Source organism: Protopterus annectens, chromosome 7.part0 (assembly GCF_019279795.1).
Source record: "Protopterus annectens isolate FY-2018-M chromosome 7.part0, PAN1.0, whole genome shotgun sequence".
In the NCBI taxonomy this organism is placed as follows: Eukaryota; Metazoa; Chordata; order Ceratodontiformes; family Protopteridae; genus Protopterus; species Protopterus annectens.
The window spans coordinates 1,124,796,278-1,124,823,719 of record NC_056739.1 but is presented as its reverse complement, the minus strand read 5'-3'; the positions used below and the strand labels follow the sequence as shown (position 1 = coordinate 1,124,823,719).

Genomic DNA, 27,442 nt, shown 5'->3' with positions numbered 1-27,442 from the left:
AACTCAGATGAAAGCTTGTTGTACAGGCAATTGCAGATTCAATCACTTTTCAAGCATTTTGGTACGGGGTTGGTGGCAGGTGAAAGTGGATATTACAAAGTGCAGCTGCAATTACCCATAATCAAACTGAATTCAACAGTAACAGTACGCTAAAAATCCAAAATTAAAAGCCATGAAAATAAATGTGAAACTGTTGATTGTATGCAAGCATTTTGGGAACAATATAGAAATGCCACTTAGGTAATTGTGTTCAAATGTCCTTCTTTTGTAAAGGCATGTAAGCTATAACATCAAGCCAAGTGCTTAATAATGTAATTAAAATTTTATTCATAATATGCCATTTCTATAGTCTGCCTTTCTCAAGGCATGGTAGATGAAATAATTGGCTTGCACATACAAACATATGAACATAAACAGGTAAATGAGTGTGCACGCGCGCGCGCACACACACACACACACACACACACACACACACACACACACATACACACACACAATCATCAACATGTAATGAGTGAAGTTTACAAAAAAGCCAAGCCAGATGTCTTTGTCTTTCAACTTTGATCAAAATGTGTGCATAAGATCCATAACATTTGTTAAGGAATGTATATTAATTGCACTGGGCAATTCTGTGTAAACTAGGCATGCTGTACAAAACAGTATAGAATACATAACATTTACATGTAAAATTAAAAGTGATATTGACAAATCAGGAACTCAGAGGCATTTGCTACAGATCAAACAACCATTTTCTAAGACATAAACTTTGACTTTGATAGTAGCCATTAAGTGGAGCTCCAAGATGAATCCTGAGGCTCTGACAATTATTGCTTTGCGACACACTTTTAGCAATGGACTTCAACTTATGATGAAAGAAATAGGGTATACTGTGGCCATCATCAATAGGAAAAGCAGTTTCTGTACTACAACCCATTGTGATTTCTCTTCTTCTGGTTACAAACCAAGATAATTTCCACTCATTTCACTACCAAAACTACACAAATACAACTTGGCCTCAGAATGCCTAATGAACAAGTTTAGTCTAGGATGAAATTCTGTAGAATAATACAGTAAAACACTGCAGACACACAAATCATGGGCTCTGAATTTATCTTTATTGTACGGTCTGCTTCCAGTCCTCAATGCTGTCTTTAAGAAGACAAACAATTCAGATTGACTGTGTTACAAAGTTTTCTTAGCTTTGGAGCTACTTTAAGCTCCCTGTTTATCTTCAGTGTACTTTCTGCCATCTCCAGTGCTGCTTTTTTGGATTTATTAGGGGGTTTGTAAGTCTGATACTGTCAAAATATTCTTCTGACTCAGTATTGGGACTGAAAACAGAGAAGGCTTTCTGGTAAGACAAAAGTAATCTTTCTTTCTATTTTTTTCAGGATAGTCTCCAACTGTGGGCCATTAGCATGCCTGGCTTTGACTGCCTGTGTAATTTGTCTAGCCATTTGTCAGGTAAGTGGAACACTTTAACTTTCTTATTAAATTGCAAGACTTCTGGTTACACAAAATTAACCTGGGCCTTATCAGTAATCTCCACCCTGACTCGCTTGAAAAGAAAAGTAACATTTTAATTAACATAAATTTTCATAGCAGTAGCAGCTATAAATATTAATAAATAATGTTCAGTTTCAGCTTTCTTCGTGGGCATTTATGTTGAATGCAAAAAAAGCAAAATAAAGTAAGGAAGGCATAAACCACTTTATTAGTTTACGGTGAGTTTACTAAAAGTTACCAAAGACTGGTACATCATAGTTATCTCATATTACATAAGTAATTGGCTTATAACTTAATTATGGTACAGGGGTTCTGGATGGATGGATGCACATCATGATTTATTGTGTAGTGTCTTGCCATTATTCATGCTGTGTGATGTCTGTATGCCATTACCCCTAATGAACATGCCTAGTATTGCCTCAAAGACTTTAACTGTGTCTCTCAAATCTTCACCAAGTGACCAGTACTAAAACTGCCAGCACATTAGGTTACTTCCTTTGCTAACAACATCGGTTTGCAGGAAAATAGGTTGGTCAAATTCAGTTTCTTTGGAAATTAAAACATATCTATTGAAAGAGAATTGTTTTGCTGTTGCCTGTATGCTACAGGAAGGTCAGGGTGGAAGAGGTAGATGATCTGTAATCTGGCATTATGTATTGTTTGTCAGGATTTGTCTCATGCTTTGACAATCAGTCTATACCTACAAAACAAAACCATACAACAGCATTGCACAGCTTTCTGCCTGAACACATGCCTGTGTCCATCCACCACTGTGACTTAACATTTTTTCTCCACGTCTGTCGTATTAGAGATGAAGTGCACCAGCCTGACAATTGACAGCCCCACACATATGTGGCACATGCAGCTTACCACTTCCACAATTATAGCCCCAGATGTCATGAAAAAGTAGTGTACAGGCTGGGAATGACCAGTAGTTAAATTAAACATACTGAAGACTGCTGGCCGCATGGCACAGATGGATAAAGCCTTGACTGTGATCTAGATGACCACAGTTAAATTACTGACTTGGGCAATGGAGGAGCTGGGCAGACATAATGTATGAGTGAATGACTGAGTTTGTTCTTTGTGTGTGTGTGTGTCTGTCTGTCTGTCTTATACTTCTGTTATAATAGAACTGTAACATTTTGTTAACCACTGTTTCATATGTCATGATAGCTATGACAGGGCAGGCTGGCACTGAGCTGAGGATGGGGGCCAGGGGTATAAAAATGGGTGCACCTACTTGGGCACCAAATTCCTTCACTAGAGCTCTGGAAACACCATTATATTCAGGTGCCCAAAATTCAACAAGATGCTCATTCTGTAGAATCTAATGTAAAAGCATTCATGCTGTCATTAGCTGTTGGGTAAATGAAGATCCCCCCCCAAATATTCAGGGTTTATACCACATATCCTTTTAAGTGATTTGACTCCTGCTACACTACATTTCAGTGTCACCCAACAGCATGCACTCAAGATGCTATTAGCTTTGCTCATTGGACAATTTGGGCCACCATGGCTGTCACGGTTAAAAAACTAATTTATGGAAGCTGCGTGCTCTGTCTGTAGAACCTGTATTCCAGTGGCTTTCTTTTCTGGGTGCATTCCAAATAACATGAAGTGGAAATGACTTCAAGCAAGAGTAACTAGCAGTCTTAAATCATGCACTTAAAGTAGTGTTTATAGGTCAGTAATCAAGTCAGACACCCAAGGCAAGGAAAAAAGACCAAAAGAAAACCCAGTTTCAAGGAAGAATTACACTATTTAAAGAGGTTAAGCAAATTTTATAAATCCTTATTTGACTACTTCAGGTTGAACTGCAACTGTTCAGAATATAACATTATAAAGTTATCATTAATTCCATAAGAAAAATAAATTATTTAATTTTTGAATTCAGCATCTGGGTTGCAGAACCAAGAAGCAGAAATATTTATCAAGGGCATCTGCACTTCACTCTCCCAGGTTCTCATTTTTTTTGAGTTAAAGAAATTTTGCAGAAGTTCTTTGCTTCCATATATTTTAGGCATACCCTAAAGACTATACTAAAATATACTTGTCCAGATTTGCTGTTCAGTAACTGACATAGATACAGGAATAGCTTGCATCTTCTATTACTGTGTCAGGTCTTCATGTGGTACCTGGACTAGAAGGGTCAACTCAAATATTTCAGGAACTTCAGAGAATCCAGATGCCTTTTATCACACATGATAAAATTGTTAAGGTGTATGTGCCACTGTCCTTTAGGATACAGTCTTTTTTGGCATGCATTCTTTTTTTAAACACCTTTACTGAATTAACACTTTTGAACAAAGGCAAACTTACATTTATATAAAAGTAATCAAACCATATTAACAAGTTCACATCTACAAACATTAAACATTGTTTTATATAATATATCAATCCAACATTATGTAAATTGTTCAATTCCTGCCTTCTGTCAAACCTTATTCCACCTTTAAAACATTTTTCTACATGTATTGTTCCCAGAATTTCCATTTTTTTTCTATGTAATTTACTCCTACCCTTTTCTAAAGGGCAGCCATTTGAAATGCCCCATAGCTCGTACTTAGACCTATTGGAGACAATCTCCATTTAACCATATACTATATTCATGTGTTCTTGAATTATACTCTGTAAACTGTAAATTCTGTACAACCCCAAATTTGCCGGCACGGTGATTCCTAGACATTGTAACTTTGTAAACATAAACACCCTGGTCCAGTTAGTGCATACGCCTACTGCAGGTTGCAAGCATATATTGCACCTAGTTTTCACAAATATAGGAGAATGCTGCAACCCTCCATGTTTTATCCTCCCTGGTAAGGTCAGACCACAAAGCAGTCTCCTTAGAAATATAAATCAGTCCTGAAATCCCAGCAAATCCTGTGTAACAATTAGAAACTGCTCCATGAAAAATTGCATTCCACCAAGTGATAATCTGTCAGAATTTCAAGCCCCAGCAAACCCAGATAATATAGCAGTCCATGCTGAATCATTCACAGAAGCATATGCAACCATGTCAGTGACTGTATAGTGGCTGCTGTCCCTACCAGAAGTGAGCTCAAAACTTGTTGTTTGTCTTTCAGCTTTTCCCGGTTAGGGGTCGCCACAGTGGAACTCGGGTCCGCTAATGATTGGCAGTAGATTTTTCACGAACGCCGAGGTGCCGGATCGACATCCAACCTTCAACGAAGGCACGCCCATTTACGCATGTCTTTCAAATGCCACTCAACCGCGGGGAGGACATGCAGACTCCACACAGAAGACACTCCACGCACTCCAACCGAGAATCAAACGGGAGTACCTCTTGCTGTGAGGCAACAACACTACCGCTGCACCACCGCAGATTGAAGTGAGCCCAAAACTAACTAAAAAAAAAACCCCACCGTGGTGGAATCCAAAATTAAACAGGTTGTAAAAGAAAAGAAAAAAAAAGCCTTAGCTAAAATTAGGAAGTTTAACACCAAAAAAGATAAAAACTGTCTCGGAGGACCAAGTCCAACTAAGGAAATTTTGCGGTAAAGATAGCTTCCCAGGCCAAGGACAACCATAAGGCCATCTTTAGCTATGTTCAAAGCCTCAAAGGTAGCAAACAACATTGTGCTGAACTGTTGGTTAATAGAGACAAGCTCATGTAACCAGGAGATATAGCAAATCTGGCTGTCAAATTCAGCTCCAACTTTACCCCCCACCCCACACCCACAGTTGCCTCCCCCCCAGGAAGAACCCTCCGACTTTAAGTAGGCAGATGGTCTTTAATGTGGCTTGTAAAGCCAAGAATACAGCTTCAATGGGACTTGATAATTTATTATTATTTATTTATTTATTTATTTGACATTTGTTAACCGGATTAGTCTGTCTGAGCAGAAGCCCATTTTCAGGGGAGACCCGAGGAGAAAAAGCTCCATCATTAAACCAAAGAAAGTACAATTTAAAACAACAGTATCAATATAAAAAAGATATAAGTAGTTCAATAGATAGGTAGTTCAATTATTCAGAACGTTAACAATGAAAATAAAAAGTGAGACTAAAAAGTACAATAAAGAGAGCAACAAGTTTGCAACAAATTTCTGTTTAAACTGAGTACCAAGTTTGTAACAAGTTTCTGAATAAGCATGGGTAAAAAAAACAAACAGTCTATCAGTAGTAAATAAATTGAGAAATGTAGGAAGGTGTCACTCATCTAGTCAGGATAAAATAGACGACTCTTTGTGGGTTCTGTTCAAGCAGCTTTATTATGTACAAACACATCAGGATTGAGGCTTAATAACTTTAACTTAGAAATACCACCAAATCGTGTGACATAAAAATTAGAATTAAGTCTAGCAACTGGGACTCTCTGCTGAATGTTCAACTTTAGAGACATCAGGAACATCATCAGGAATAGAAGTAGAAGTTAAGACAAGTTCTGCAGCAGGGACATTGTCTGGATTGCTGTGAGATCTAAAGTCTGTATCACAGGAACAATGTTGCGATATCAATTCTGATACAGAAAGAAGACGTCTGCAATTTCTCCCGTACTCCACACCCTCAGATTCTACGAAGTAGGATCTCGGCTCGGTACATATACCTGTTACCTGAAGGTCGAAACCTTTCACCGTTTGTATCCTCACTGTCTCTCCTTCTTTCAACAGATGAAGAAATCTGCTCAATTTATCATAGCTGGACTTCCTAAAAAAACACTTTCTGAATAGTTGGACTCTAATTGTCCTGTTGTTCTTAGCTTTAGGCCTCAACAAACTGGAACTGGTAGGCAATGTTGTCCCGGTTTGCCTAGACAGAAGTCTCTGAGCAGGTGAGCCAAGTATATTGTCACATGGTATGTTTCTGAGATTAAGTAAATTCAGAAAGACATCGTATTGTCACACTTTGACCCCTCAAGCAATTGCTTTGCACTGTGTACTGTACATTCAGCTAGCCAATTTGACTGTGGATATTCTGGACTAGTAGTAACATGCACAAAGTACCATTCTTTTGCTAATTTCTGAAACAACTGACTAGTAAGTTGAGTACCATTGTCAGAGATAACTTTGTGTGGACTACAGTGGACTAAGAAATGATGTTTCAACTTGGTGATAACAGCAGTGGATGTTAGGTTAGGTAATAAATCAATCTCAAACCAGTTCAAATAAGAGTCTACCAACATTAAGTAATGCTGATTATTCCACTTGAGTATGTCAGTGGCTACTGTTGTCCAAGGTAGTTCAGAAACTTGTCTTAGCAGAAGTGGTTGTTTTTGCAAATACGGTTTAGTATTATTGTATACTGAACAAGAAGAGAGCACTTTATCAATGTCTCTTACTAGAAAAGGCCAAAATACTAGTTCTCGCACCCTTCTTTTGATAGATTTGGAACCTGGGCGACCAGGATGCAAAATTTGGATATATTCATGTTGCAAGGAAGCAGGAACAACAATTTTAGGAGCTTTGAAAATAATGCCATCTTCCATCAACATCTCATCTCTGTAAGATAAATAAGTTTGCACTTCAGGTGGCACACTAGATTGCTTTGACAGTCATCCAACATTAATGTAGTGCCTAAGCAAAATTGGATCAGTCGTTGTATGATCTCTCAGCTCATCAAGTCTTGTGATAGAAAAATTATGCACTTCCATGACATCAGAATCAAAATTCTCTGCATGAAGCTGTCCCATGGTACTTCTGGGCGGACTGGATAAGGTATCAGCAAGATAAAGAAGTTTGCCTTTTGTATAGACCATTTTGAAGTTGTACTTTTGCAATTTGAGCATCATTCTTTGTAATCTCACTGGAACTGAATGCATAGGCTTCTTTAAAATAGTATCTAGAGGTTGGTGATCAGTTTCAATCTGAATAGCTCAACCATAGATATAATCATGAAACTTTGAACATGCAAATACTTTTGCCAAAAGTCCTTTCTCGATTTAAGCATATTGCATTTCAATTTGGGTAAGAGTTCTTGATGCATAGGTTATTGGTCTGCTTTCTTGAAGAACAACTGGCCAAGATCAAATTTTGAAGCATCACAGGAAAGAGTTACTGGTTTATTGACATCATAGTACCTTAATGTAGGTAAAGTAACAATTTTCTGCTTAAGGTCTTCAAATGCTTTCTGGTGCTGTTTCAACCAAGACCATGTAACATTTTTGCGAGTCAGCTCTCTCAAAGGTGCTGTCAACTCACTGAAGTCTGGTATAAAGTTGACTAAATAGTTGACCATACCAAGAAAATGTTGTAGAGCCAGAACATTATCTGGTGCTGGCATCTCAAGAACAGCTGCTTGCTTGTACGGCTCTGGTTGCAAGCCAGTGCTAGTATATAAATGACCTACATATGTAACTTCTGGTAGTCTGAATTCACATTTTAGAGGATTGACCTTTAAGTTCACTTCACATGCTCTGTCTAGAACTCTCTTAAGGTTTCTGTCATGCTCTGCTTCACCATTACCTCCGACCAATAAATCATCTACTATTATGACACAAGGATAACCTGAAAAAAATTTGCTCCATTGCACGCTGAAAGACTTAATTTGCTGAATTTATTCCGAATGGCATCCTGAGGAATCTATATCTGCCAAATGGGGTACTGAAAGGAGTCAGTAATGAGGATTTGTGATCGAGCATCACTTGCCAAAATGAACTTTTTGCATCTCAGACAGAAAAAACAGTGGCATTTGGTATTAGGGCTGTGACTTCCTTGACTGTATGCATTGGATAATGCGGTCTCTTTAATACTTTGTTCAAATCTCTTTGGTCAGTGCATATTCTGAGTTCATCTGAGCCTTTTTTGTGGGCTACTACCATAGATGACACCCATTCAGTTGGTTTTGTGACTGGACAAATTACACCTTGCTGCACCATTTTATCCAACTGAGCTTTAACTTTATTCTGCATAGCTATCAGAACTTTTCTTGCTGGCCTAACCACTGGACTGACCTCTGGGTCTAAATTTCATAGAATACACAACTGGAAGTTTGCCTAACTTGTCATCAAAAACATTAGCATACTCTGAGAAAATAACTTCAGTAAAATTGGAACTAGGACACGTGCTTATATGATGAAGTTCTTTGGTAAAGGAAAGCAGATTCATTCTCAAACTGTCTCTGAGACCCAATAATGACTGCACAGGTCTTCAGATTACATAGAATAGTGAGCTGTAGCAGTCCCTGGCCAAATAACATGAAAGCACTGCTGAGCCTTCGGTTTGAATTTCTTTACCTCCATAAGCAACAAGTTTTGCACAACTAGCCACGTTGAGTTGTTCACCAGCTATAACATTTACACTTTGAACCAGTGTCAGCTCAGTGGATTTACCATTGATTAGGGAAGTGCAAAGCACTTCATTCTTTGCCAACAAATTCACTGCATCAACCTTTTCACCAATTACTGATACACCATCTACATAGAAAGTAGAATTGCAGCTCTCTGTATGATCAACTTGCTTTTTCGTGTGACCCTTCTTTATAACTGTGTGAGATTTACTTGATTTACAAAACATTTGAAAATGGTTCAGTTTTTACACTTGTGGCATTGCTGACCAAATGCTAAGCATTTCTCTCTTTTAGACTCATGATTGGCACCACAGTTGCGACAGTTAACAATAAAGCTGGATTTGGGTTTCGCTGACTCGCCCTTGTACTGCATTGAGCATGTCCTTCTCTTAGCACTTGCTGGAAAACTATGAGGTTTCCCCCATAAACCTGTAGGGGTTGCAGCTGCCATGTGCTTAGGCCTGCTTCTACTAGTTACATGTTGCATGCTGTCTACATTTGCTCTGGAGCCTGCTGAAACCATGCTCTTATCGCTTGCAAGCATATTGGTGTGCCTTTCTGTAACTTCATGGATTTGACAAATCTCAATAGCTTTGCTCAGTATTAAATCACTATTACAAAGCAAAATCTTTCTCACTGCAGCACAATTAATACCACACACAAGCATGTCCTTTGTTAACTCATCTTTTAAGTCACCAGACCAACACATTTTAGCTTTGTTTCTCAGGTCAGTTATATAAGCTCTGAAAGCTTCCCCTGGTTTTTGATCTCTTGTGTAAAATAAATGCCTCTCTAATATAATGTTTGTCTAGGGGTTACACATGTCCCTGAATTTGTGCTTCAAAGACTTGGGATCTTCTCTTGATTCAGCCTCTACAACAATATGACATTTTTCACCTTCTCCCTCATATACTGCTGGTGCAAAAACAAATGAACGCTCTTTCAATGGCCTCTGACCCAGCTAGGTTTAGCAAAATGAATGCCCTGGTATGAGCATCTTTATCAGAATAAGCTGCTTGTGTAAAAGTATCATACTTTTGCTCAAATATTCTCTGCAATATTCTGATCAAACACCAATGGTGATGGCTTTTGAAATCCATCTGCCATATTAACACATACCTGTGAAGGCTTTTGCAAACATGCACTAACATACACACACACACACACACACACATATATATATATATATATATATATATAGAAATATATATGCCAGTACTTGTAACTATGCCCAATAGCACAACAAGCCTCTGAATAACTGAACTTTACAAAATAATTCTCTTGGGCACTGTAATACTCTTGAAATCACTGTACTGTAAAAGTCACTTCTTATCATTGTAAGAAACATTTCAAAATAATTGCACTGTGCGAATGAACTGGGCAGTAGAAGAACTTTACTGGAAAGGCTCACCCAGACTCTGCGACAGTTTGCTGTGAGGGAAAGGTTCATTTGCTTTTTATTTCTTGTATTTTGTATTACTTTATTGCCTTTTTCTATTTTGTATACTGTGATTTGTTTTCTTTACACTGTTTTACTTGTTTTCTGCTTTTAACTGCATATTAAAACTTGAAAAGTGACCACAGCTCTGTCTCTTGTGAGTCAGGCAGATTTTTTTCCCACCCTCTCACCCTGTCACTGTTGTGTTCTTAAACACCACTGTCTTTCTAGTTGCCTGTCCCTTATGTTAATTTGACCATATATCTAATTTCCTCCCTGCTTTTACTGGCTGGTGTGAGTAAGCACAAAATGATCATTTTGTGAAATCACTCCCCTTCAGCTATTTAAATTTACTGGCCATCCTACTGTATTCCGTAGTATCAGAATACAAAAGTGCTCAACTCTTTTCAGTCTATCTTGCTCTTTTAAAAACAGTGGATCTCCACTAAAACTTAAAAGTTACCCACTTGCATATGTAACTGCTTAGTGCACACTGCAGTGTTTAGGATAAACCATTTTTTTTCATCTTACCTTTAAGCATCTATTACAAGACCACCAGTTATTGTAGAGCCCACATTCTGCCTCTATGTAGTCATCTTGGGATTAGTGCTTCTGTTTTCTCCTGGTAAGAGAAGGAGTACAGTGACATTATTCCTGGAGAATGCTGATCACCAGAAAGCCTAATAACTGCTTTATAGGTGACAGCTTGGAATTTGTGCTTATATTCTGATCCTGGTGAAAGTAGGAACAGAGTGCATTGATTCCTGACTGTTTCTGGTTGGAGAGTGAGTGTCTGTGCTTAACTTACCTGATTGGTCTGGTTGCTATTCGAGGCATCTAACGGAAAAAGGATACAAGCCTACAGACCCTTGCATCATCTGGGACAAGGCTGTGGCCTGCTTCTGTTCTTGGGATTGGTGCTAACATTTTGCTTCTGGTGAGAGAAGAAGCAAAGGAGTATTGTATCAGAACAGACTGAAGCTGTGGTGAGACCAGCATTAGTAGTAGCCAGGTAGTAGCCATTCATGCGACTCCCCTCTTTTCATCATTCTTGACACGCTAATTCTTTGTTTTCAGTAAGTATTGCTTGATTTCTTTCTAACTTCAGAATATCCGCCTAAATACTTCATCCTTAAATTTTCAAGGTCTACGTATTAGTTTCACCTCAAGTGTTTGGCAGTGCTGTGTACAGACTCAGACACCTTGAGTGACATTTTTTTCTGTAAAAGCACAATTGAAATTTCTCCAATATTTAGTTGCACACAGGACAACTAGTTTGTAGTAACAAGCGTTGTCCACATAGTTGCAAATCAGATACTCCTGACAGTAATTGATATTCTCACTCCAACAGTCTAATCAGTAAAAAAAGGTCTGTTACCATGGATATGAACTTTCCTACTGTCTCCGTTACCAGCTTGGTGGATATGGGCATCCTGAGGCAATGTAGAAATTGTCTCATGTTTACTGACAACCAGTTAATTCTCAAACAAACTGATACAGTATGTGAGAGATGTAGTTATACAATGTCACTGGAAGCAAAGCTCTCACATAAAATTACTCCTAATGTCATTAAGGTTGTCAGCAGTACACATGCTGCACCCATCACATGCAATTCAAAGCAGACATATAGACCCACATATACTGAGGCACTTATACATAACCTAACTAAACCACAAAGACCTCCTAGACAAAGTACCCATAAGAAATACCCTCAGCAAAACCCAAATGCACTCTTTCAAAACAACACCCACATCAACACATAGAGCTACATCTCATAGAGCCTCTACCTCTAAGCCCATAAGGCAAGTCAGCACACAATCCAACATTCTAATCATTGGAGACTCCATTGTGAGACACACTGATGTCCCTCTCACCAGGCTGAGTAAGGAGAAAGTTACGGTCAGTTGCTTATCAGGGACTAGGATCCGCCACATTATACATGCACTCAGGTCATTAGATCACAGTTACCAATCTGACTCAGTCATAGTCCACGTGGGAGTAAATGACATGAGACGTGCCTCCCTAGACTATATGAAGAGAGACTTCATAGAGCTTTCAGAATATATATCTCAGGCTGGTATGAGCCTCGCATTGAGCAGCATTTTACCTTCTCCAAGGATGATGCCACAGTATGAACAAAAGATGATTGACTTTAATAATTGGCTTAGTTTCCGGTGTCATTCTAAGGGAGTGCAATATTTGTCAACATGGAAAGAGAGGGTCAACAGACCATGCTGCTTTGCCAGGGATGTCCTGCACCTCTCCCCTCTAGTCTTTCGAATATTAGCTAAAACATTGTCTTCCCCTATAGTGCCTTTTTTAGGCAATGCCAAACTGAAAGTGCTTCTGACATAGCAAATCAAAGCCAAGAAAATCTAAAGGTATTACTGCTCAGTGCTAGGAGCCTAAACAAAAAACTCCACTTCCTGGAAGCTCTCTTTACCCTAGAGAATTCTGATGTCTGTGCGGTCTCAGAGACCTGGTTTAAAGCCGTAGACAGCACACCAACAGTGCAGGGTTATAATGCCTTCCATACATTTAGACCAGCTACTTCACAGGCAGGGACTAAAGGTGGAGGTGTCTCTATTTACATCAAAAATAAATATACTTCAAGACTGGTCAACCAGTACAATGCACTTGAGCTACTCCATGTTCAAATCAGCATAGGTAAAATCCAATGCCACTTCCTTGCAAGCTATAGGCCTCCATCTATGACTCCAGAAACCCATACTATGTATTTAAACTTATTAGAAACACTAACCATCCAACCCAATACTATATTCATGGGTGACTTTAATTACCCCACTATTAACTGGGTGTCCTATACAACATCAAATGTATATGCACAGAGATTCCGGGATTTTGTAAACACAAACTCCCCGGACCAGATAGTCAATACACCATACTGGATCCGGTTCTCACTAATATGGCAGAGAGCTGCACACCCCCTACTGTAATGCCTTCCCTGGTAAGGTCAGAACACAAAATGCTCTCCTCTGAAGTAAAAATAAAACCTGGGCCCCCAGCTAAACCAGGGATATTCAGGAACTATTCTAAGGCTAACTTTCTGCTATTAAGTGAGAGCCTTGTAAAATTCCAAGCCCCTATAAACCCCGAGAACACTTGTGCATATGCAAAACTGTTCACAGAAACCCTATAGAAGCATGTTAATAACTGTATAGAGGTAGCTGTACCCACCAAGAAGAAGTACAGAACTAACTCAAAAAGAAACCACCCTGGTGGAATCACAAAATCAGTCTGATGTATAACAGGATGAAGAAAGTCATGGCAAAAATTAAGAAGTGCAGCACCCAGCAGGATAAAAGCACTCTAATTAAACTAAACAAACAACTCAGAGGGCAAATAAAGTCTAGCAAGGCCAAATTTGAGGTAAGTTTGGCTTCTTAGGCCAAGGACAACCACAAAGCATTCTTTAGCTATGTCCACAACCTCAAAGGCAATACACAATTGTGTGCAGAGCTCATTGTAAATGGAGCCACCTTTACTGAGCCAGAAGATATTGCAAACCTTCTGGATGATAAATTCACCTCCAACTTTACTCCCCTCTCCCCCTCAACCTTCCCTCAAGAAATATCAAATATAACTCCCTCTACGATCATTAAGGGAACAAGTCCTTAACGCTCTCTCTAAGACCAAGAACACTGCATCAGTGGGCCCAGACAATATCCCAGGTTGCCTTCTAAATAACATAAAACATGACCTATCAGGGCCTCTGGAATTACTGTTTAACTGTAGCCTCCAAACAAGCATCTTGTGTCATCAATGGAGAAAGGCAACAGTCATCCCTCTGCACAAAGGTGGGCCATGTACAGCCCCTGGAAACTACAGACCCATAAGTCTCACTAGTCTTATATATAAAGCCATGGAAAGAATTATCATGGAGATGATCAACAGAGATATAATAAACCTCCAGACATTGGACCCAACCCAGTTTGGTTTTGTAAAGGGCAGATCATGCCTACTCAACTTGATGGACTTCTTTGAGAAGGTCACCAAAGCAAAGGATGAGGGCAAAATCATTCACACTGCCTACTTTGACCTGGCCAAGGCATTTGACACAATACCTCACTCAGGCATTGCTGACAAACTCAAGAGGAATCCGTATGTCACCCGGTGGATAGCCAACTGGCTCACAGACAGGACCAAGGAAGTTAGAACTTGGCAGTCTACCTCTACAAAGAGGCCAGTCACAAGTAGAGTCCCTCAGGGATCAGTCCTTGGACCACTCCTTTTTGGCATTTACTTCTCAGAAGTCAAGCCAAATGTCAGTGGTCTCTGGCTAACTAAGTTTACAGATTATTCAAATTAGGAGCTGTCATTGAATCTCACACTGACACAAATGTTCTCCAGGAGGCGCTGACACAGACAAAGAACTGGTGTCAGTCATGGACTAAAACAAAATGCCAAGAAATGTATAATAGTATCTTTTGGGAAGTCATCCATCCCTGGTAACTATCATATTGATAACACACCACTTAGAGTTGACCCAGTAGTCAGGGACCTAGGGACATACATAGATAGTAATCTAGCCTTTGATCATCACATGTCTAAAGTGGTGAGGAAATCATTCTATGTTGAACAATTTATAAACAAAGGTATGGTATCTAAGTCCAAGGAAGTCATTATTCCACAATATTCAAAATTCATCACACCTATTATTGAGTACAGTACCCCCTTTGGTAACCTATCCAGGCATATCCAAAAACTGGAATGTCCACAGAGGTACCTCACTAAAAGAATACAGAGCATAAGTAATATGTCCTGTGCAGACCGCCTCAAGGCCCCATCCCTGTATTCTGTCTCTTACAGGCTTTTGAGGGGAGATCTATGCCTGGCATGCAGGGCATTGTCAGACCCCACTCTGATGGACCTCCTGCATATCCACAAAACAAACAGTACCAGAATTACCTGTTCTAAAGACTTAAACCTTGCCTGTGATATAAGTAGGACCTGCTGGAGAGACAGGTATGTATCACAGAGACTACCCCATCTATGGAACAGGCTCACCATCCATGTGATGCAGAATTCCTCCCGAATCCAATTCAAGTGCAACTTGGACAATTGGATGGGAAAACGGAAATGCATCCCTGGTTTGGCACCCATGTCTCCGATGCTAACAGGTAACCTGTAAATGGTTCATCTCCCAAACCCATGCTTACACTTATCAAGGGTATCAGATTTGAGATGCATGGCTAGGCTAGGCGTAAAAAGGGTCTTGTGGTCATTAGCCTAGTAAACACCTATGAACCTATGAACCAGAGTAAGAAGCATTTCGAAGTAATTGCATTTTGAGAATAAACAGTACACAGCACAGTGAAACTTCCCCAAAACGGTGGTACTTTGCTAAATAACTCTTTACAGTGCAAGAAACACTCTGTATTGGTGGCACTTTGCGAATAGACACACCCAGCACAAGAAACTTTTCAAAATGGCTGTATTTTGACTGTACTTTATGAAATAGTTGCACTTTGCACACAAATAGATTCTTTGAAATAAATGCACAGTAATAAGCACACACTGTAAGCACTTTTATACACTTAGAGATACTTCCAATAACTCTAGTTATGCCTTGAATACAATGCAAAATAGTTGTTATTGCCAAAACACAGCACTTTGCCAAAAAACATGCAGTCACTTTCAATTTACTTTATTTATGCTTAATGTGCCCTTTTTTGCTCTTATTATATTTGTTTTGCTCATTTAATCTCTTTCCATGCCCATTGTACTTTTCATGTGCTCATTTTACTCTAAACATGCCCATTTTGCTTTAAACATGCCCGTTTTGCAATTCCGAGGTAATACCAAACCCCTTATGTGCTTTTCTGATAATCATTTTATCAGATATCTTAATCTTAAACATTTCTTTTAATTAATAAACGTTTTGTGCTTCTCACTTGTTTAATAATGTAGTTTGTGCCCTTGTAATGCTCCATTTAATCTTTTTTATAGAATAAATCATTCATGCAAGTTTTCATTACCTTTGGTTCAATTCTGGCCCTTTTTTGTGCTCGTTTCTCTTAGTTAACCTTCACTGTCAACTGTGTACCTCATAGCTCTGAAAGCCGCCTCTGGAATCCTGGTTCTGAAAACCATATCGCTCTTCTAATCAGGATAAAATAGACGAGTCTTTGTGGGTTCTGTTCAAACAGCTTTATTATGTACAAACACATCAGGACTGAGGCTTAATAACTTTAACATAAATAAACTTATAAGCAAACTAGCTATTACACTCATACATACTCACTCTCTGGCTGCACTCTTAAAATGGCACTAAAGCTAACATGTGCTTGCTATTTATATGCATGTACCGTCCTTGAAATGCTATATTCTACAGAAGGGGCAAGAGTGCAGCTTGAATATAGGTCAAAAGAGGGGAAAAGAGGTGAATTCTGAGGAGGAATAAGCTTTTCTCAAGAGACTAAGTTAGCGTGGAAGACTAGCCAAGTGAGTAGCTAGAAAGGGGACAGCATTGCAGAGGGTTGTAATTATGTTGGCTTATTACAATGGCAGGACCAGGACGAATGCAAGCTGTCTTTTAAGGTGGATTTAAAGAAGCTTTGTGATAGTTCTGACTTTTAGTGTTAACTTATTCCAGGCTGAAGCTGCAGAATGACTATAGAGTAGTTTACCAATATTAGTATCGCCTTTACTGACTTGTAACTGGTGCTGTAGTGAGCTGCGATGTGCCAGATTTAGGATATATGGCTGGACAAGCGTGGAGAAGGAGGGGCAGGATGATGGCATGTGTAAGACTGAATGTGCTAGGAGCAGTTGGAGGAGTAGAAGTTGGTGGCGGAATTCATGCCATTTAAGGTTTTTTAGTGATATACAGTGATGAGTGTGATAATGTGAGTTGGCAGCAAACCTTGCATCTTTGTTGTATGCAAGTTCTAATTTATAGGTTCATAGGTTTATACTAGGCTATCTGCCCTAAGGCATTTATAAGCCTAGCCCAAATTTTTGTGGCTTACGCCACCCCTTATATGAAAAAATACTGTGCCCATTAGTTTGTTGTGCCTCTGTCCAGCAGTGACACAGAGATGATTCCGGGGTAAACCTATGATCTCCCATCCACAGGTCAAGATTTCTCTTGAACAGAGCCAGCGAGGTGCTCTGCCTCACATGGACCGGGATTTTATTCCACAGCATAGGGAGTCTCTGAGTGATAAATCTATCCCTCCAGCCCATCCTATTTATATCCGTGCTAAGGTTTAAGTCGCTTGCTCTAGTGGTTTTGGTGGATTTGAATTTTTTGAGGTGGAGCATGTCCATTAATTCCGGGTTGGACATGGCCTTGTATGTCAGGCACATGTCACCTCTGAGCAGACGGTATGCGACTGAATAGAGCTGGAGTTTCTTCAATCTGGCAGCATATGACAGATTTTGCAGTCCCTTCATCATTTAGTCATGAGATTAGACTGGACGGATGGAGTAAAGGGGCAGTGGTACAGTAGGGTTGATAGAAGGAGGGCTTGTGCTAGGGAGAGTCTGGAGGCATTAATGAGGAAATTTTTGTGTCTGTATAGGAGGCCTAATTTTTGGTGTGTTTTTTATGCATTGCTGAATATGTAGATCAAACCTTAGGTGGTCATTAATTATGACACCTAGGAGTTTAGTGTGAGATTCAATTGAGATGATTGTATTGTTTAGGGAACAGACTGAGAAGGTGTCTTTGTGATGTTGCATAGTTTTTGGAAGGAATAGAAAACGTTTTGTTTTCTTGGGGTTTAGTATAAGCTGGATGGAGTTAAGCCATTTCTCAATAGAGTGAAGAGACTCTTGGGTAAGGGTGTGAAGTTGAATGATATCTTTTGAGCAGAAGATGATTCTGGAGTCATCAGCATGTTGAATAACAGTTGAGAGTGGACAAGCAGAGTGAAGGCTATTGATGAAGATGTTAAATAGGAGGGGTCCAAGGATGGAGCCTTGGAGTACCCTGGTCTGAACAGGTAGAAAACGAGGAGAAGTTACATTGCCATTTCACAGCTTGTAATCTGTTAGTAAGGTAGCTAGAGAACCAGGAGAGAGTAGAGTTAGAGAGGCTGAGAGATACTAGCTTAGCTAGGAGTGAACTATGAGTGACAGTGTTGAAGACTTTGGATAAATCGAGAAGTAAGCAGGAGATGAGCATGTTATTATCACGAGATGTGGCTATTGTATTAGTAAAAGATATCAGAGCAGTAGTAGTGCTGTGTTTAGGGTGAAAGCCATGCTGTGTGGGGGTTAGAAGGTTTTCTTTAACTAGGTAATCAAGGAAGATAAATAAGAGCAAAACTGATAACACCAAGAAGAGTAGTTCCAGAACCGCAAAGTGAAGACAATAGTTCGTAAAAAAGGTAAGTCCTTTATTAGTTGCCAAGTGGTAAAAATCCAAAGACAGTTGGTACAAAGCAGCAAAATCAGACCAAATGGTAAAAATCCAAAGTCAGTAGGTACAAAACAGCAAAATCAGACAAGCGCTTGGAAAATGCCAAGCTTTTGTCAAAAACAGTTGCCTGCAGTGAGGCAACTGTTTAAATGAGGATGTTAATTAGTCACATGTTTGGTTAGAGCTGAGTTGCATTAAGAAACAATTGAGATTGTTTTGAGCAAATGAACAGCCAAATAATAAAATGAAACATTAAAATGTGCATAGGTTAAATTGACATTGCATTGTTTATACATGACTGGTAAACCAAGTGAGTGTTATGATGAAATTAAAAACTTTGCTTGTCCAAAAGGTTTGGATAGAAATACAAATACAAATACAAGTGGAAGTTTAAAAAAAGCTGTGTGTGATCCAAGTGAGTTTTTACGAACTATTGTCTTCACTTTGCGGTTCTGGAACTACTCTTCTAGGTAATCAAGGAGTTGTCAGTGAATTCACTTTTCTAGGATTTTTGATAGCGATGGGTCTAAAATTAGAAAGGTCTGTTTCACTTCCACCTTTATGTAGAGGTATGATATAGAACTTTTTGCAGATGTTGGGGACTATATTTTCCTTGATGGATCTATTGATCAGAATGAAGATAGGGAGAGCAATAGAATTTGCAGCAATGTTTAGGAATTGAGGAGGTAGGTTCTCTGCTGATGCAGAGCAAGTTTTAAGTTTGGAGAGAAGGGACTTGATATAGGTTGTGGAGACAGGTCTAAGAGAAAAATTGGAGGAATAGATAGTGGTAGGGGGTGAGGGTGTTGCGATATTGTTTTTTGTAAGGTTATGGACAAAGTTAATGAAGAAGGAATTTAAGACTGTGGCAGTTTCAGAAGTGGAGGTTTTAGGGCAGGAGTTTGGGGGTTCTAGAGACCTGGACATATCTCCCAACTGTACTGAATTACTCAATTTTTACTGAGTTTTGGGGTCCAAATAATGGGGTGCCATGATTCCCAAGTGGCACCCCTTCATTCCAGATTTTTATTTAAATTTTTTTTCTTTCGCGCTTTGGAGCTGACGTCATCATGTGAGCGATGACGTCACCTCCATCAGCCTGTCGGAATTGATGAGTGTGGAAACATACTGAAGGAAACAAACAACTTTTGTCTTTGGAGCCTCAACTTACTGAAGGAAACATTACAATTTTGAACTTGCTTTTCTACTGTGAGTAGCATGGAAACGGATGCTTTTGGAGCTGAATCATCTTTCTGGTGTGTGTGCACTATGCAGGTATTTTAGCCAAACTTGAACTTGCTTTAATGATGCTCGGGAAATGGTTGCTTTACATTTTTATTTTAAGATGCTTTTCTTTTGTATTTCGAACTTCGGATGCTTTTTATTTTAGCCAAACTTGATTTTCTGCTTCTGTGTGCATGTATTCGGAGCCTGCTTTAGCTGAACTTGCCAGGTATTTCGAACTTTGGATGCTTTTACTTGAACTTGTTTTTCTGCTGCTGGGGAAATGGAAGCTTTAAGATGCTTTTCTTTTGTTTTTGAAGCCTGCTTTAGCCAAAAATTTGGATTTTTTGTTTAGCCGAACCTGCTTTTTATTTTAAGATGCTTTTATGAACTGTGTGTGTGTGTGTGTGTGTGTGTGTGTGTGTGTGTGTGTGTGTGTGTGTGTGTGTGTGTGTGTGTGTGTGTGTGTAAGAGAGAGATTAATTAAGATCAGTTTGGGTTTGTTCTGGTAAGGTAAACATTTGATAATGTTCTTTAGCCTTTACCGGTGCAAGGCCTAGATTCTGGGAAAGCCTTTGACAGAGAAAGTTGGAGCTATTTCTTTAGGGTATTGGAAGTGTTTTGTTTTGTTTTCCTGAAAGGTTTGTGTTCCTTTTAAGAAACACTTGTATTGGAGCCTGTATTAAGGTAAAGGAAGAATTTTGAGCATCATTTCAGATACATGAGATACTTGTCAAGCCTGCCATTGTCTCCTCTCTCATTTACTTTGCAGTTGGAGACACTATTGGTGACCTTTACATGAACGAGTTTGGGGGGATGTGAAGTTTGGGCGGGAATGAGGTATAGTTGGCATTATATTTGGACAAGTTTTTGATGTACATTAGTGACCCAGAGACTCAGATGGATCCTTTTACTGAACTTTGATTAAGCATGGGAAGTATTTAGGTGGCAGAACTAATATTGATAAAATATATGCAGTAATGGTTATGCTTCATCTCCAAAACTGGAAAGATGCTTCCTGCAATTATGGAAAAGGCCTAGATATACAAGTATTTATTTATCTTCTGCTTTGGAAGTTGCAGTCAAAACAACTTTAAAAGTTAAAATAGAAAAGCAAGGAATGGAATGGTGAAGGAAAATGAGGACTGATGAACTTAGAGTTAATGTTCAAGTAATAATAATGTTTGTTTTAGTCTTGGCATTTCCACTTTCTAGGAAGTGTGTCTTTAACCAGAAACTTTTTCTTCAGGGGGGTGTGTGTGTGTGTGTGTGTGTGTGTGTGTGTGTGTGTGTGTGTGTGTGTGTGAAAATGTCCCCAACTCAGTACGCCTGGTGGCTAGAGTTACTCAGGCTCAAACGCTGTACCTTGGGTACAGGTAAAAAGACACTAAAGTCTCTAGCCACCACCACTTGTGAATGTATGCCAAATAATTTGTTCTGTTCCTCATTAAATCCGTGTTTTTTTTTTCAGGATTTTTGTGGCAAAGGCAAATCACTGAAGGATTGAATTCACTAAATAATGACAGGCATTTGAATTTCAGACTTTATATTCTTCAGAAAATAAATGATAACACAAAACTGTTTATTCTAGCAATTTGTAAAGTTTATAAGATCAGCATTTGAAAATTTTCCCTATTTTGGGGATGTATACCCCCATTATTGGGTTTGTCCAGGCCTTTTGTGCTAAGATGTTGAGAGCTGAGGTGAGAAGTGAGAACTGAATTCTGTATTCCCCCATTATTGACTTTGTCCAGATTTTTTGTGCTAAGAGGTAGAGAGCTATGGTGAGAACTGAGAACTGAATTCACTAAATGATGGCCATTTAAGTTTCAGTCTTTCTGTCTTTCTAGAAACTGCTAATTTGAGTGGTATGTTGCTCTGACTGTAGTGCACAGGGTCTTGGGTTCATGACTTAGCAGTGAAATGCATGGTGGTGACACGTTTTATTCTAGCAACGTTCCAAAATTATATAAGCAATGTGTAAAATGTGCCCCTGGTTTTTGGCCTTTTGTCCCCTCCCCCCCAAAAAAACCTGAAATTGAAAATAAGTGCGAGAAGCTGTGCAAGAAGCCTATGGCTTATACTACTGTCATTATATATATATATATATATATATATATATATATATATATATATATATATAGTGTGTGTGTGGAAGTAGACTTTAATGATGGAAATGTTCCGAATTGGCCAGTTTTGTCATTATTGGTTCATGCATTTTGTTTCATTGCCTACTGGAAAATGTTCAAACAATAAATTTAGAATCAAAATAATCATTGTAGAAGTAAAGCAGTATGCACACACTAGTGTTTATGGTAAATGAGGTGAAATAGCCAGGTAATGAGGCATTGGAATGGCTACAGGGGGACTCTGGTGCCATACTTTGTTCTTCGGTTTGCATTTGAAATTTTATATCCCACAATTCCATTGGAGTGGGTGGGGTTACTTAATCATGTAGGCAAATCTTACGTTAATCAATGTACATATTTGTACCTATTTTTCGTGGGCCTTGTGCAGATTTTTGATGTTTCCAGGGTGAGAGATATGGACCAGGGATGTATCATATAATTTACAGTTTTCCAAAATTTGGGGGGATTGGAGTATGGGTTGTTGAATGGAGTGTTGAAAAAATTTTGTCTGTGATGATATTTCTTTTGGTTATTTATTTATTTTACATTTGTTGACCGGGATAGTCTGTCAGGGTGTGAGCCTATTTTCAGCGGAAGCCCGGGGAGAAAAGCTTCAATAAAACAAGAATAACATTGACAGGTACAGTGTCGGTTTTACATAGAATTTAACAGAAATATTTAGAGAGAACAAAGAAAGTACAATATACAATAGGCACTTTAGTGAAAAGGAGAAAGTTATTACAATATATTAAAGTCTATCTATCTATAATCTAAATATCTATAAATTTTTTTTTTTTTTTGAGGGCAGGGGTCCATCTTTAGTTGATCATTTGATTATACTTTAATACGTATACGTATGTATACCCTTACAAAAGAAAAGGAATTATCAAATTATACTCTTATTGTAGGTAGCTGATAAGTGTTGTTAACAAGTGGGAATGCGGTATACGTAGAGACTATAAAATTTAGGGGATGAAATTTGATGTGGGCTTATGTGGTATTAGCCTGGATTGGTGCAGGAGCAGAGCCAGTTGTTAATGAGGTTGTTTTTGAGCAGAGTTTTGAAATGGTGTAGATTGGTAGCATTTAGGATGTGTTGGGGGACTGAGTTCCAAAGTTTAGAAATGTGATGGGAGTAGAGGGTGTCCCCAGCTTTGTTGTTGCTTTTGGATACTTGGAGGAGTGTTTTGTGTTAGGATCAGAGTTGCTGAGTGGAGTAATTGTTGTAGGGCTGGCGTTCTGTTTGGCTGGCATATTAGTTGGTGAGTAAAGACAATTAAATATTAAAATATTAAATATAAGTTAATATAATATTATAATAGTATAATATGTTATGTTACTTAACTCCCTGTATTTTTGGAGATCAGTGGGAAATTTTGATGTATTCATTTTTCCAAGCACAATCATGCTGATTCATGAGGGTTCTGGTGGCTCATTTTAGCCATGGGGCAGAAATAATTTTGACTCTTATTTTCCTTATGGGAACTAGGGAGTTTAGTGTGTCAAGGAAAATTTTATTAAAAGCCAGAACTACATCTTCAAGAGGGAGATTGTAGAGGAAGGTCCAGTTATAAGAAGATAGGAGGTTGTTGAAAGTTTCAGCATTGAAGCCTGAAAGTTTGCAGAAATCTCTGTATTGTCAGGGTTTGTGAAGCTGGGGCGAATATCTGACAACAGAGATAGGATGGTGATCACTAAGGTTATTGGGTAGTGTAGATAATATCCCAGAATACCTCATAAATAGCCTAAAAAATAACCAGTCAGCCCCACTGGTGTCACTATTCAGCCATAGATTCCACAAAAGATTCAGTCCAAGTGAATGGAAGACTGCAACAGTCATCCCTCTGCACAATAGCTGCACAATAGCTGACCATCAACAGATCCTGGGATCTACAGACCCATTAGTCAGACTAGCCTCATATGCAAAACCATGGAAAGAATTATCATGGAAATGATTAACAATGACATAGGCAATGTCAATCACAGAGTTGGTATATGTAAGGTCAGGAAGTGTGGGGGTTTTGCCACCCACATGGGGGGAGCAAGGGGGGTTTCCCCAACCCTGACCCTTTTTCCAAAGTATGGCGGTCTCAGAGTTTGTGTATATAAGTTTGAGGGGCATGAGGGGCTTGCCTCCACATGGAAGAATATGGTGGGTCTTGCCCCCCTCTAAAAGAATTTTAAAGGAGAAGAGTTATTTTTGAGATTCACTCTTCTACTATGCTTTTTGGGGGCTTGTCGGCACTCTGCATTTTGAATACAGACATTTTAATAGGGAGCCTTTTTACTAAAGATCCCACATCTTGTTCTTTCATCAGTATTACAGTATTCACTACTTCAGTTGTGATTGGTTTAGACTTTGATTCCATTTTCTAGTAACTGCTTTTTTGGCAGCCACCAGAATTAAACTTAACAAGACCTTAATATGTCTAAGGAATTCAGATCCTGTATCCCAGCTCAAAAAAATAACTTCCTTAGTTACACTCATATGCTCATCCAGTATTCCTGACAGGGTACTCTATAGGGAATTTTTAAAGTCTACCAACTCATTATACTCGGAAAACACATTCTCCCAGCCCATTACATCCTCAACATTTATCATCTACCCAAGGAAAAATTCTTCGGAGTTTGCTTGGGCTATATACCTATGCAAACACTTTCAGGCAAAAATTCTAAATATTCTAGACTTTTTCCTTCCATTGTTTCTTTGTAAATTGCTTATCTAATCTCACTTCCAAATACTTTCTGACCACCTCTGATTGATCTCTATAGTTATAGTGCGATATTTTATATGCCCAACTAATTACCCCTTTTTAACAGCAGCTTCTGTTCTAGATTCAACCAAAAATTCAACCAGTGCATGTCTTTTACTTAGGATTCCTGTATCTTTTTTTTTGTCAATACTCTGATGGCAATCCCTGATAGGGAATGTAGTCTCTAGCCTGCAGTCCAAATGTCTTCTTGGCCTCTTCCCGTTACCTTTCTCTCTCTAATTATTTGCTCCCAGTACCTTGGTTCCTTTGCCAGCCCCCTCTTGCCTATTCTCTGTACCCTAATTGCAGTCAACCCTATCAGCAGAATCTCCTTTCCCCATTGCCATATTAGCTTAGTTCTAACATACTTTATACTGTTTTATAAATAAAATATTTTATATGACTGTTGTTATTCTCCTTAAGGATCCACATCCACAACTATATCCTTATTTCTTGAATTTCTGCCCCCCTACTTCATCATCATCCCTTTCCACTTTGAATTGTAGCTTTATGCTTATATTATATATAAGAGTCTTAACTATGTAACTCAAAAATATCCCTTCAAATCAGGTAGTCCTAAACTTCTTCTTCTATTGGAATGGTCAGCTTATCCCACATTGACTATTGCCCTCTTCCAAAATCCTTCAACTCTTTTTTAATTACTATCCACATCTTCTCCTCTGGTTCATAAAAATATGTCTGACCTGTGTATAAAACTAAAGCGAATAAAAGCATTTTTACTACTTGTATCTTGCTATCCATATCCATAGGCAACAGCTTCCAGTTTTTCAGTTTTTGTACTATCATTTGTTTAGTCTCTTCCCACATATTCTTAGCTGCCAAAACAGTGTCTTTTCTAACCCATACTACTAAATACTTCATTTTATCATGTCCCAATAAATATGGGCATTGCTGAACAAGTTCATGTGTGAGTTCATAGTGTACAGCTATAACCTTTGTTTTATCTTCATTAATTTTATATGCCAAAAAACCCAGAACTCTCTCAGAATATTCTACAACACTGAAATGTCAGTCATCTGCAGATAAAGCCAACTATTCTTGAATACCATTTCAATTATATCCTTGAATTTCTGAGTATTTTCTTTGCCAGTGGTTCTAAATATAACACAAATAGAAAAGGGGAAAGAGGATACCCCTGCCTGGTTCCTGTGTTCAGATGCAACTTATCAGAGATGAACCGTTCCACTTTGCCTTGGATCCTCAAATATCCTCCTAATTAACCTTATCATTGAATCAGCAAATGCAAATACTTCCATTTCCCTAGTCAAAAAATCCCCGCCTACTCTGTGGAATGCTTTCTCTGCATCACGACCCACCAACAACAGTGGTATTTTTTTACATTCTGATTCCCTCTGAATTATCATTGTTCTGTTAATGTTGTCAAGTGTTTGCCCGCCCACCACAAAACCACATTGATCCATGTCTAGCAATGTCTAGCAATTCTGGCAACATCTTTGCCATTCATTTTGCTGTTATAGACACAAATACTTTATAATCATGGTTTACAATTGAAATGGGCCTATATGAAGCTGGATCTGATGGGTCTTTACCATCTTTAGGTATTACAGCCACCACAGCTTTTCTCTAGATTGTAGGCGCTTTCCCACATTTTAAACTACTGTTAAACAAAACCTTCTAGATCTGTATCACTTTCTTTCCTCCTAGCTTCCACATTTCTACCAGAATCTCATCTATTCCTGTAGACTTTCCTGTAGATTGGTTATACATCACCATTTTTATCTCATCACCTACTACTTAAACTGTTAATTACTGAGCCTCATCTAGTTCTAACCTTGGCATAGTTAAGTCTTCCACAAATATTTCCATTTCTGCTTTTTCTTGATTTCCCCACTTCTCTGCTTTATACAAATTTTCATAAAATTTCTCAAATATTTCTAATACCTCTACAGGATTTCTGGTTATTTTTTTTCTTGTTATAAGCTTCCTAAGTTTGACAACAACCCTAATTCATTGTACCAAACGCATTTTTGTGCTCTGCAATTATAAAAAAATACTTTGCTTAACAGCAGTCTTTCTAAACGTGTGCATAATATCCAGTTTCTCCTTTATTTTCTCTTTAGCACTTTGCATTTGTGCCTCTTTTTGTTTTGTGGGATTCCCCTTACTCAGTAATACTTCTTTGTCAGCCCCTGTAAATAATTATTGTTACTTACCCATTTTTTCTTCTATTTCTACCCTATTTTTAAACTCTACATTCATTTTATCCCACTCACTAGCTGTAACATTTGGAGTACTTTCTATCTTCCCTAATAATTTCCAAATAATTTCTACTACCCATTCTTTAAATTCCTCTTTTTTAACAGGTAGGTGGGGAAGAACTAGTGTCACAAAATTCACATTTTAGGCAAACTAAGTAGTGTATCATAGTGACACAGACTCACACAGTCACATGAGCGAAGGGTTGTCGCCTTGCCATTCGTCAGCGTAAAAGTCTGTTCATTTCATCTTACTGAGTTTCAGGATTTTTTTCCTGTTGACTAAACGCAGTTACAATGCAGAAATTGTGCTGTGTATCATCTTACTGTTTTGGCAAAAGATACTAAAACCAAACAAATCCACATGAACCGAAGAATGTCAGGACCACAGAGAACAAAATGTAGTTTTAATGAAGCGCTTTTCATCGAGTACACTGACTTGACTTCTTTAGACAAGCAACTAAACTTGAGTCCATGCTTAAAAACTCTAAAAAACAGTCATGTGACAAGAAACATTA

General features: G+C 38.6%; 1 protein-coding gene across 1 annotated transcript in view; it reads left to right on the top strand.

Annotated features, from left to right (window-relative positions):
* LOC122806899 (ADAMTS-like protein 5) overlaps positions 1-27,442 on the top strand; it is a 716,117-nt gene that overhangs the window by 114,226 nt on the left and 574,449 nt on the right. The window contains exon 2 of the mRNA XM_044077703.1: positions 1,392-1,464. Coding sequence (XP_043933638.1) covers positions 1,392-1,464 — 73 coding nt within the window. The remainder of the gene's footprint in view (positions 1-1,391; positions 1,465-27,442) is intronic.